Genomic DNA, 12,999 nt, shown 5'->3' with positions numbered 1-12,999 from the left:
TGTGTTGGTTGTTTTCTTTTTCTGGCTTGGAAATCACTGCTGCTCTTTTAGGTGCCATTTCTGCAAGTTTAATAGCGTTACAGTTTGTGGACCTTTGCTTTCAGAGGTGGCGTACTTGTTTCTGTAGGGCTGTGAGTCCTTGTTTTCCCCTTCCTGGGTGCAGCTCTGTAACAGCCTCCATCACGTCTTACGGCGTTAGCCTCATCTCCTCGAGGGCGTAAAGCTGTGTTGAAAAGAGTATGTCTTTAGTTGTGTGGGGAATTACTTTGCTGTTCTCTCCAGCCTTCCTTCGATTACTGCCATATTTGAAATGTAGGCTGAAGAGACAGCTTCAGTTTCTCTTTTTGCTATCTCAGTAGAATAATAGGTTTTAATCCTCCTCTTTTTTTTTTTTTTCTAACACCACTGTTAGAGAGAACATGTATGTGCTCTTCAAATTGAAAGAGTGACTGAATTGTTTAATGCGCTGAATGGCTATACTTTTCCTTTTGATAAAAGTAGGGGGGGAAAGCTGTGAGGTTACTTTTGGTACCTGTTTTAAACACTTATTTTCATTGTGGAGGAAAATAATTATGTGACTAGAATGAGAAGATTTGTTTATCCATACAATGGGAAATACTTAATTTTGAATCTAGCAGGTTGCTTCTTTTCTCTTTCAGACGGGTGCTAATACAGATCTCTATTATAAAACATTCAGTGACCCTCTTTATCTTGCTCAGTTTAAAATGCTGAGAGACACATTATACTATATGAAAGGTATAGTATTTGTATTTTTTTTTTATTTATCCTTCATTATGTTTAGGATCCAAAGCATTGTCTGCATTGTATGAAGGGCTTGAACACAGGGTTTTGCATTTAATGGGAACTCCACGTACGTGGTAAAATTTGTATTTTGAAATGTTTCCATATAAAAAAAGTGCTATGGAAATAGGAAAAAAAGCACCACTAAAAGGGTTAATAGATGGCATTTCAATTGTCTGCTTACTGGTGGTCTTTGCTGTGAAATTTATCTTTTAGGTAGGGGATGAACTTTATGAAATCATTTCATTTATAACGTAGCAATGGATTTCATATATGCTGTCATTCTGACACACTGACTCCCATCCTTCTAGCATAATGCTATTTCCTTTTATTTCTTTAGACCTTCCCAACTCATTTGTGAAGGAAATCCATGATTTTGTGTTAGAGCAATTCAACAGCAGTCAATCAGAACTTCAGAAAATCCTTCATGATGTGGATCGACTGCACAATGAACTGAGTCCTTTAAAACTGCGTTGTCAGGCTAATGCTGCCTGTGTGGATCTCATGGTGTGGGCTGTGAAAGATGAGCAAGGTAAAAAAATGCTCTTCGGTCTCTGGAATGTCTGTCTTTTTTTTTTAAGTTGTAGAAATACTTATGAGGTCTCTGAGAGTAGATGACGCTCGGAGAAATATAAAATAAATTTCAGCAGAATACTTTTTGCTAATAGAATACAAGGGTAAAACTTCCATCAAAAAGTCGTCAAATTAGCTAGGTAGTTAGACATAACTTCACAGAAATGGAAACAGAAACATCCTATTGGCTTATCTACAAGAGGTGGTATAATTGCTGCATTACATGCAGCTGCTTATTTTCTAGTTTATTTTATGTTTTTAATTATTGCTCTTAGTGTCTTAAATATTTCTCAGTCGTTCTTTTCAAGAAAATGTTTTTTTCTTCATTGCTAACAGGACTGGGAAGCTCGCTCTCACTTTTTCTCAATTTTTTTTTTTCTTGTTGTATAATTCTTACACATTCTCTGAATATGTGAAGAATTTTTTCCTTTGGACCTTGCAATACTTAATTGCTGTCAAATGTGAAGTACGCTCAAAATCAACTTCAAGTACTGACATTCTTTCAGTCATGGTGTTTGACAGTTGTTTGGTGCAGATACTAAGTTTCCAAAACTGTTTTCACAGAAGAAGCATTAAATCTCTTTGAAGAATTGTAGTATGAGGAGAGTGAAGCTGATAAGTTTTCTGTGGTGTTTTAGAAATTCCAGTAAGCATTGGGTTGTGTGTGGCCTAATAACAAATCTGATAAACATAAATTTTTCTGTTGGATTTTTCATTTAAGGTGCAGAAAACCTGTGCATCAAGTTATCAGAGAAGCTGCAGTCGAAAACCTCAAGCAAAGTCATTATTGCTCACTTGCCACTGCTAATTTGCTGTTTGCAGGTCTGTCTTTACAGTATTTGTACTACATCAGTGAGTGAGAGTTTGCGGGGTCTTACAGGTTGCTAGAATAACACTTTTTGTCTGCTATTTGTATTACTTTCCATCAGTGTGTTCTGTGTTTGGATTTTAGAAGTCTGGTGTGGAAACCAGAACTGTGGTAGAGTAGTGCTTTCAAAATTTTCTCATCTCAACTACTTCTTGAAGAATAATATTCATGAGCTTTTTTTAATCAGTATTTCATTTCTGAAATAGTTCTCTTCTTAGTCCATTACATAAACAGTTAAAATATTGGGACTGGCAGATCACTGAGTTTTAAGACTAAGACTTCGTTATTCTAATTCTTATGTCTTCTTATTGGGCACTTACTCGTAGTCCTACAAATGTGGTGTTTTCCACCACATAGTAAATAGTACATTATCAGGATTCTCTAAGTGTTGGAACTTGTCCAGTAACTTTATTTTTAGAGAGTGCAGTTCATTTCATGTAACTCCTGTGAAATCACCCAGGAAGAGAGCAGCAAGGCTTGACTGGCATGACGTGCTCTAGGATAACCTAAAAGAATTAGAGGCTTGAAATTCTAAATCTTCCGCTAAAAATTGAATCCCTCAGAAGTATGTATGGTTTGGGTGTTTGTTTTGTTTTTTTTTTTTTTTTTATTGAGGTGAAGTTGCAAGCTTACAGTTGAAATAAAAATTCTGCTGTGATATTCTGAAGCTATGTTCCTTTTTTTTTTTTTTTTTTTCCTTTCATTTTTTAGGGTCTAGGTCGTTTGTGTGAGAGGTTCCCTGTTGTGGTTCATTCTGTCAATCCATCCTTGAGAGACTTTCTTGTGATACCTTCCCCAGTGCTTGTGAAACTTTACAAGTATCATAGCCAGTATCACACAGGTAAAGGAAAAAAGGTCATGTTCCAAAGGATATGCTAGTGATTGTTTTCCAACTTGCATGTCTTTGATGCTTTTGGATATTTTGTGGTGATATAGCTGTAGGGGGAAATGGAGATGCATTTGTGATGTTTTTGGAGGTGAAGAGGAGGAATGAAATCAAATAAAAATCAAAATAGGAGTGTATCTAAGGGCAAGCAGTATATGTAGAACTACATTTTATCCTAGCGCCAATGTTGCTGTGCCTCTTCTGCTGAAACTGAGATAGTCTTACTTCAAGCACTTTTGTCCTGAGTGAGATCACTAACTACTATAGTGTGATGCTGCAGTATTGAAAGTTGTATTGTGTGTGTCAATCTCCTGCATTCAATTCAGAGCGGTTTGCTTAGGGCTTTGTCCACGTGGTTCTTCAAAAACCTCCAAGGACAGAGATTCTACAACCTGAGCCAATGCACAATTATTCTCGTAGCGGGGGGGGGGGGAATCACATACCCAGTTGGAACCTCCGTTGCGTCAAGTTATGGCTGCTGTGTATCATTCTCCCATGAAGCCTGCTGCTGTCTTCTTGGTAACCTACTTTACGCTTTGGAAGGCAGCCATTAGGTCTGTCCAAAGCCGCCTCCTCTCCAGGGTGAACAAGGCTGTGTTCCTAAGACTCTCCATACAGGTCTTGTGCTCCAGCCCCATGACCGTCTTGATGGCGTTTGGCAGGTTTTTTGTTGTTGTTTTTAAATTGTAATATCAAGTTATGATTTCCAAAATGAAAATGTTCAATTTAAATCGCTTGCTAATGCAAAAGCAGTATCATAATACTAAAGCAGAACAGGTAAAATGAGAACTGAAGGTGACTAAATTTGGGAATAATTGTTTAGGAATAGTTAAATGCAGTAATATCTTGCATAGCTAGTGACAACACGTGCACTTCCAAAGTTCTTCAGCTCTCTGAGCTGTAAAGTAAGCTGTTTTGCACTCACTGACCAGATATTGCCCTCCCTGTGTGCTCTCATCTTGGGGAAAAAAAGGTATTTCAAATGGTGTTGATTTCTGTACTCTGTGTTCTTAGTAGGTGGTAACGACATCAAGATTAGCGTAACCAACGAGCATTCAGAGTCCACTCTAAATGTAATGCCTGGCAAGAAAAGTCAACCATCCATGTATGAGCAGCTGCGTGACATTGCCATAGACAACATCTGCAGGTAAGAGAGAGACTTGCACCATGTTGGAACACGTGTTTTATTTCCCTAGCAGAAAAGTATTGTGACCGTTCAGAAGGTGCTGCTCGTGCTGCTATAAAGGCTTTTTGCCTTTTTGAATCATGAGTTCATTTTCCTTCAGACATCTCTTGGTTCTGTTTATGACCTAATTGTAAAATAATAATTCAGTCTCATTGTTTTGCTTCCCACCTACGTAATTCATGCGAGTCGCCGTTTTGATACTCAGTGGAGTTTTTGTTTTCTGCTTAGGTTATCATGTTGAGTGAGCCTCCTGTAACAGAAGGATTGTTATGCACTCAGACGTGGGCAGTGTAATGATTATCCTTCCCTTCTAGACAGCTACAGAGAGCTGGAGGAAAGACAAATAGTTGGTGACTAGAGACAAGGGATTAAAGTTTCTAAAGCAGTGGATTCTGAACTTAGCTTATTGCATATCCTCGTCTGTATTGTTGCTGGAGAAAGCAGCAGTAGAAACTCCGCTCATTTTTTAAAATACACCTACAGCGTTCCTAGGCAGTCAGTTCTTATACATCAGTATAAACTTTTTTCTCTTACACCTGGCATGCATTTAAAGTAGTAAAAAGTCAAATGTTTAATTCATGCACTTTTTTTTTTTGGCTGTTCTAGCAAGTTTTCTGTTCATTGTTATTCCAGATGCTTGAAAGCTGGCTTGACTATAGATTCGGTGATTGTTGAGGCCTTTCTTGCCAGTTTATCTAACCGTCTGTACATCTCTCAAGAGAGTGATAAGTAAGTTGTTAGTCATCAAACCAATTTTTTCTTCACTCAGTGAACCTAAAGCTTATTCGAAGATGTAAGTACAGGCAGCATTATTTTAGAATTAAGTGTCTCTGAGGTTAGTGAGCTTGTATGTGCGGTCAAGATCTTCCCATGCAAATCTTTGCAGAGCTGAGCCCTTGTTTTCATACTGAGAGGTATGGATTCATTTTTATCTGATTGAATCAGCAAATCTTTGGTGAGTATTAGCCAATTTTGAGTCCTAGATTGAGTGATACTCTCTCTGCTGTACCCTTCAGGCTTCAGTCATCTTTTATGGTTAGACACGGCTTCTCACTTGTGGCATTTGACTTGCTTCATTTTTAAGAGACTTGCCAACCAAGAAACCTCCAAAGGGAGGTCCTATAGTAGCTGGTCTAACTGTCCTGTATTAATGTTTTGCAGATCACTTCTACCTCTCTTCACTGTTGTTTCTAGAACAGTTTCTTCATGGATTAGTGTGGGTTTCTTGGATAGTGTTGGGGGGGAGGTGTTTTTTATTTCGAAAACCAACTTGTGGAAGTATATCTCTAATGTTAATGTTGGGAGTAGATGGGTATATAGAGTGGCAATATTAAAGCTGTTAGTGATGTTTAAATTTAGTTATATGAACTGTTTCTTGCATGAAATGTAACCATGCTTGGAGGTCTTGATAACTGTTGAACAGTTACATGTATGGTTTTGGGTTTGGTTTTGTTTTGTTTTTTTTGTAACAGGGAAGCTCATTTGATTCCTGACCACACAATTCGTGCTCTAGGGCACATTGCAGTGGCACTGAGGGACACCCCAAAAATGATGGAACCCATCCTACAGATCTTACAGCAGAAGTTTTGCCAGCCGCCTTCTCATCTTGATGTACTCATCATTGATCAGCTGGGCTGCTTGGTTATCACTGGAAATGTAAGGAAAGAACTGGCCAAGAGAGTGCCAGTTCATGATCCCTTTCCTTTAGTTAAAAGGAAACATATTTTAGAAACTGTATTTGCAGAAGGCTTTTAAGTTTTTTTGTTTGTTTTTTTTTTTTTTTTTTTTTCTTCACCACAGGTATGCGCTTGTATAATCCTCATGTCTCTGTGGCATCAGAAAACAAAAGCTAATTAATAATGTGTAAAATGCTGTCCCTGTAAAGAAGATTAGTCCCCATAGAAAATAATAAAAGTTTCTTAAAAAACCAAAACAAAACACCAAACTCAATGTTTTCAAAAGTTATTAAGAAGTTTGTAAACTTGGCCTATGTCCCAAATAGGTGCACAGTATCTTTTTTCATATCAGTAATTAACTTTCGAAGTCTTGTAGGTCCATATATTTGAAAGTATAGATTGCCTTTTTCAGTTATACAAGGATTAACTGACTTACCTGTACTAAATGTAATTAGAGCCTCTGAGCAATCAATTAATTGCCAGAACTCAGAAGCCTGGAAAAAAAGTTTTCCATCAGGAACACAGATTTAAAGAATTCTGTAAAAGAAATCTGTAAAATTGGAGCAATTAAAAACACTAATGAAAGCACTTCCACTGTGTGCTTTATGGAAGCTGAAACCGTTGCTCAGGCTATGACTAGATACGTATCTGAAGAACTTTGTAGTACTTAGTGTATTTTACAGGGTTGTTCTTTAGAGAGATTGTATTCAATAAGCTCTACTGAGTGATTTGTGGTTTGGTTTTTGTTTTCTTTTGTTTTTCCCAGCAATATATTTACCAGGAGGTGTGGAATCTGTTTCAGCAAATCAGTGTTAAAGCAAGCTCAGTTGTTTACTCTGCCACAAAGGACTATAAGGATCATGGATACAGGTAACACTTAGCTGTGTCCCTTAAATGTATGAATACTATATCGAATATCCTTTATGCTACATCAGGGACTTTGACTTTTTCCCGCTATGTTTTATAACGAGGTTATAAATAGTACTGTTCTTTTTTCTTTGATGTTAAAAAGTAATATATTAGTTTAAAAATAGTAGCACTTCATAATGTAGAGATTCCGAAAAATGTTTTTCACTACAGGTAGTATTCATTCCCCATCCCCGTAAGGAGTTAATGTTTGTAAATGGTAATTGACGTTGATGACTTATGTTATCTCTAACTCGAGTAATTAATCTCTTAGCTTAGAAAAGCTAATGAAGTTCCATTGGGTTTGTGTGTGTTTTATTTTTTAAATGTGGTCCCACTATTTGTTAGGGATTAAATGCAAGCCATTAATAATTTAATTCTTAGTATGTAAGTATGCATTGTAGTCCCTGAAAATTATCACTGACTTGGTTGATAGTTAGGGTAGGCTGGGTATCTTTTAATGTAGTATGTGAGTAACCAAGAGGACTATTCCTGTCAGTATGTTTTAACATACTGTCTGACCCAATTCAATCTCAGCTTTAACAACAACTGGTACTAGTTCTGATTCTTCTGCTCCAGAGCTTTCCCTATGCAAAAACGCAGCCCTTTGCTGCTTTTTATCTGTAGCCATATCTGCTACAGGAAAGTAATTTCCTTTTGGCCATGACAGTATCGTAAATGAAATGCCCTCCAGAGGCAAAGCTTACAAATAGTTTTTCACTTAAATACTGATTGCATTTCAGTTATTAGCAAAGTGATGTGCTATTCATAAAAACAAAAAAAAACCCTCCCAAGAAAACCTGAGTGAAAAAATGTCAGCAGCCTAATTACAAGAGTTACTATCAGCATTATGAAGAAAGCACTGAAATTATAAAACTTTGAGGAATTGCTTGTTCATAACTGTTCTTTCTTCTCAGACACTGTTCCTTAGCAGTCATTAATGCCCTAGCCAACATCGCTGCTAACATTCAAGGAGAACACCTTGTGGATGAACTACTGATGAACTTGCTCGAACTGTTTGTTCAGCTTGGGCTAGAAGGAAAGAGAGCTAGTGAGAGAGCAAGTGAGAAAGGACCGGCACTGAAGGTTGGATATTCACTGTTTTTTAATTGTATGCAACTGTGCATTTATATGGATGGCACTACTAAACATAGTCTTCTGTCTGTTTTTTTAACCAAACCCACACCTTACACACACAGAAGAAAAAAATCATGTTTTATTAAACCCAAGAATGTGTTCTGATCATGGAATATGAGTGCAAGTCTATAATGCCTTTCAAACACCTAACTAATCTGTACATAGTATCTGAGATAAAGCAGTGGTATGTCTATTGTTCAGCTGAGCCTGCTTTTGTGTGAGGCTGAGTAAACTGTCTTGAGTGTTGAGCTGTTAGAGGCAGAGCTGCAAAGAGAAATACGGAAGGCTGACTACTGAATGCCTCTTACTGATTCTTAAAGTGTCTTCAGATGTGACAGAATTCTAATTCTAATTTTAGTGGTGTCATAGGATTATAGGAAAACTCAGGTTGGAAGGGACCTCAAGAAGTCATCTAGTCCAACGTCCAGCTTGAAGTAGTCAGCTTATGTCATCCTGATTAATCCTGAATTGCTTCTATGAGTAGGTGCATCTTGATTTGTTTTTTTTTTTTTCCCCACCCCAAGATCCAAGTTGATGCAGGTCTGTCTATCTAGGCTTATAATGGAAACGGTGCAGTGAAGTGAAAATTACAGATTTAATAAAAATCTCTGATGATTTTTAGGGGTGCTTTATTTAGAGAGCAAGTTCATTCAAAAAACTTGCCTAAGGAAGATGAGACTTGTCTCTTAGATTAATTTGTATGGTAAGAATGCTTTGCAGAAGAGTATATTTGAGTGATTTTGTTTTAAAATAGAACTCTTTTAAAATGCAATTTTCAGTTGTGATTTGTGAAATTTAACACATACTGGCCGTTAAAAGTCTATGAGAAGGTTTGGAGGAGGAATGTCTTTAAATGCTAACTAAATTTTTGCAGGAGCAGTTTATATGCAGTTATGTTATTCACTCAGAACTCTCTGCTTTTTTTCTTAATGTGAAGACTTTTTCACCTCGCTTCGTATTAGCTTTTCTTTCCATTTCAATAAAGTATCCACAGTACTCAATGTGCCTATTCTATTTAAGAAGCAAACAAAAATCTCAGCCTTTCCCACAATGCGTTCCTCTCATCTTTGCTCTAAAAATATACTCATAAACAAGCTGTTAACCTTGACTTTTGCTCTTGAGATATATATTATCGTTTGAAAAGCAAAATGTGGTTGCACCCTACTCATAAAAAAATTAGAGCCTTCCTCCAGTTATGTTCCTCCCTGGTGTTCAAATACTGTAACCTCTGGGCATTCATGCACTGCCTTAGGATAACTTGTAAAACCTCACCGTGTTTGATAGTGATTTTATATACAAAAAATACACTTGTATGTTTTAATAATTCAAATGTGTTCATACTGAAAAGTTAAGGTTTTCTTGGAGATGCAGTTTGAGACCTGTTCCCTGCTTTTTAGGGCAGATAGGTAACACTTCCTTTTGAAATAGGCACATTTTCCTAGTAGTGAGGGGAACAATGTGGGTTTTTTTCTTTTTAACCTCTTTTATTTTCCCCCTCCTGTGCATGCTACATTTTAATAGTACTAAGTTCTTTCTTTATCCTTTTATGGGATGGGTGAAGTCTTGGTAAATCCCTCTGAAAGGAATCTGTTTGCTTTGAAGATAGACTGCATTTAATCGGGGATATCGGCTCTTCCCTTAAAAGGGACCTAGGACATGTCTAGAATCTGCTTTTCGTGAAGTCTATGGTGGAAAATTTCTCTCCACAGGTTTCGTAGATCCTTTTAACCACAGATAAGTGAGCTGAAATGGTGAAAAACATATTGTAAACATTGCTCTAAAGTGACACTTCTAAATTAGTTTCCACCCTCCTCCTTCCAGGGATATTTTTCCACTGGTTCAGTGTTGGAATCACTATGGCAGACAAAGTGCTGCACTGACTTAAAGCCACCTGGAAACAGAAAAATATGTGATTGATTTAACATGGATTTGAGCTAGGAGGCAGTGTTTCTTTATTATGAAGATACTGATAGAAGGTTTCACTAGAATACTCAATGTAGAGTAAGTTATGAAAGGTGTTCTGAAGAGTGAGTTACTTCATTTTCAAGAAGAGATAGAGTAGGTAAAACACTGCACATGCTGTGCTCCCAAACAAAAGCAATTTTTTTTCTTTGATAGTTTGCCTATGTCCTCTGCTTCTCAGCATATCTTTTTATGGACTTAAATTTGCTTGCTAATAATTAAAATGCTTCAGTGGCTTATTTGTTCTGTTTTAAACCAGATTTTTCAACCATGCAAAAGTGGCTTCTGTGAGGGGAAGAAAAATAACTTTTTTTTTTTTTCTGTTGCTGATAGTTAACACGAATGTCCTCAGAGTATGCCCAGGGATGGAAGTCATTGCATCTTCTTCATCCTCAGGGCCATATGTTGTCATAAAGAGGCTGATATTCCATGTTTGTAATAAAAATGCTAGTAGAAAAGTGGGTTTTCTACAGTTCTATCTGTTGGTGTTGTGTGCTTGGTTCTGGCTATCATTTAGCTTGCATCTCTACTCTGACTCTGCAGCAGTTAGTCATGTGCAGGGGACTGTCCTGATGCTAGCAAAAAAAAATACAGTGACTTTTTCCAGTTGTTCCTACCCCTTAGAGTGACTTGAGTGCTGTTCTTTTATTCCCTTCAAAAATATTTAAGGGTCCATCTTTTGTTTTGCTTTATCTTGGACACTGCAGGAAGGATAACTAAAATATGTTTTAGTTGGGTTGTATCATTATTGTTTCATCTGAAGACTATTTGGCTTTGTTTCTCTCCTTCCCCTCCCCCCCCCCTTTCTTCTCTCCCTCGCTCTCTCTCTTTAAAAAAATTGCTTCCTTTTGGTTTATCCTGCTTCATGCAAAGCTGCGCCCTGTTAGCATGTCTGCCTTGCCTCCTCCCTGTGGGACCAGCAGTCTCTGTACCTGGTCCCTCTCTTGTAAGGAGGAAGCTGGAGAGTTCTTTCCCTCCCAAATCCAATGTGGAGGGACATGGGAGGTAGGGAAAGACTTTAGAGAGGAGATGTCTCTGAGGATGGTGTCTGTGCTATCACTGTTTGCCTTATCAGAGAAGGTGAGAGGCAACGTGCTGTGTGCAGTGAATGTTTTCAGTTTTTTAACACTGTATTTGGCCAGGAGCAAACACACTTGTAGAGAGTGCAATTTAAAAAGTCCTAACAAGTCAAAAGAAATATGTGTTTTCCTTATGCTTCTTATATTTCAATGGAAAAGGCTGCTCCCCCTGCTTATATAACTTCTTGAAAACTGTGTCTCTTTACAGACTTGTTATTTTTTTTTTTTTTTTACTTCATTTTGGTAGTAAAATGAGACTTTTAGTAAACATTTGTCACTTGACTGTGGCTACCCATTTAATGTGAGCATTTTTCTTGCAGTTGTTGGATGCCAGAGTAGATGTGGTATCAATGAATATTTCCCCCTGCTTTAGCTCAAGGCATAATACCTAACTTCCAAACATAGAAGACCCTGTGCTGGAAGGGGAAAAAATATCCCTTCAATAATCTGTGAGGAGCCACCTGAAAAGCTTTGTTGGAAGACTCCAGGGTGTGCCCAGTCCTGTGGATTTTTGGGGTGCTCTCTTGGCCACCTCGTGCACATCTGTTTGCAAGATACAGAGTTGTAATTGGCAATGTATATTTTCATTTGCAGAGACAGTAGGAATGTTTGATGCCTGAAATATGTCTTGTAGCAGGTATTTTAGAAATGCTTTTGTAGATGTTTTGATAATTTGCTTGCTTCTTTTCCAGGCCTCCAGTAGCGCAGGGAATCTGGGTGTGCTTATTCCTGTTATTGCTGTGGTGAGTATCCAATGGTTGGGTTGTTGCTAACAGAGTAATTTTTTTTCACATACATCAAATATCAGTGCTATTTCATGGTCAAAGGATTTGATTAAGCATCCAAGAGAAATATAATAGTATTGTAAAATAATATTTTTTGCTCTAAGAGGGGGGGAAACATTTGTTTAATAACGACATATCTCTTAAAATAATTAATCTTTTGTGATTCAGGGTTAGATTGTTGCTAGTCATGAATTCAAGAGATTCATGAGCTAAATAATACCACCGGAGATATTTCTTTGAATAGCGTTTGGCATGCAATGTAATAAACAGCACGTATCTGTGGCCTGGGGAGAAAAGTGAAAAACAAAAGTGAATAGAAACAGAGTTAAAAATAAATCTTAGTTTGGCAGCACAGTGAATTCTGCTTCTTAAAAGAAAAAAAAAAAAAAAAAAAAGAATTCTTGAGAAAGGAGGGAGGAAGTGTCCTGTGTCTTCTGAAACTAGAATTGGCTGTCATGCTTGAAAGCATTTTAGGAAATGTGCAAGGACACTGATGTCCGTTCCAGACTCATTTATTTTGAGGTATATCTGGTTTTGGTCTTGGATGACAACTTTTTCTGGGGGAAAACCAGTTTTTTTAACAAAGTATAACTACTAATTCAGCCAAAAATTGGTGTGCAACCATTCTGGATCTCCCAACAGAAAATTTGATATGTCCAAGCTGGGTTTCCAAGTCAGTAGGACTAGTTGCCTAACTGCTGTAACTTTTAAAAAAAACATAATTTCTAAAAGATCCGTAGACAAACTTTGTAGAGGACAAAAAGCATCATGTTGCTTTCTCCCCTCCTGAAGTTGAATTCTTCTGTGGAACTTTTCCTACGCAGCTAGTGGGGCAAAAGGGGAAAATGTATTACATACTTGCAGTAGGTATGCCTACTCGTAACTTGTTCATAGTGCACATCCATTAACAAGCAGAAAAAAATAATTCATTTCATACCTTGCCCTCACAAACCTCTTTACTGAAGCTTTTCAAAGAGCAGAGCCTAAAATTAGCACTGGTTAAAGATCAAAGAACGGTTCCTTTCCTTTCCCTGTCTCTTCCACCAGTTTCCAACATAAGTTCTTCCTGAATTCACCAGCGATCACAAGGGCCAGATCCTAGCTTTACAGAAATGTGTTTATAAATGTCTTGGATGGCTG

The 12,999-nt window shown here is 37.5% G+C and overlaps 1 protein-coding gene across 13 annotated transcripts in view; it reads left to right on the top strand.

Annotated features, from left to right (window-relative positions):
- PI4KA (phosphatidylinositol 4-kinase alpha) overlaps positions 1-12,999 on the top strand; it is a 65,185-nt gene that overhangs the window by 10,088 nt on the left and 42,098 nt on the right. For 10 of the 13 annotated variants that reach the window (XR_015707141.1, XR_015707142.1, XR_015707143.1 and 7 more), the window contains 10 exons: positions 660-756; positions 1,142-1,333; positions 2,096-2,196; positions 2,954-3,083; positions 4,143-4,275; positions 4,948-5,043; positions 5,787-5,970; positions 6,757-6,860; positions 7,814-7,982; positions 11,767-11,817. Coding sequence is in view for 9 of the 13 variants with exons in the window: in XM_087768316.1 (XP_087624442.1) it covers positions 660-756; positions 1,142-1,333; positions 2,096-2,196; positions 2,954-3,083; positions 4,143-4,275; positions 4,948-5,043; positions 5,787-5,970; positions 6,757-6,860; positions 7,814-7,982; positions 11,767-11,817 (1,257 nt within the window). In the remaining 4 variants the exon portion in view is untranslated. The remainder of the gene's footprint in view (positions 1-659; positions 757-1,141; positions 1,334-2,095; positions 2,197-2,953; positions 3,084-4,142; positions 4,276-4,947; positions 5,044-5,786; positions 5,971-6,756; positions 6,861-7,813; positions 7,983-11,766; positions 11,818-12,999) is intronic. The other 3 variants (XM_087768314.1, XM_087768322.1, XM_087768315.1) reach the window with 2 other exon arrangements.

Source organism: Nipponia nippon, unplaced genomic scaffold (assembly GCF_047370975.1).
Source record: "Nipponia nippon isolate SJK-2023a ecotype South Korea unplaced genomic scaffold, ASM4737097v1 scaffold_30, whole genome shotgun sequence".
NCBI lineage: Eukaryota > Metazoa > Chordata > Aves > Pelecaniformes > Threskiornithidae > Nipponia > Nipponia nippon.
Note: the sequence above shows the minus strand (reverse complement) of the source record. Positions and strands in the feature narration are given on the sequence as shown.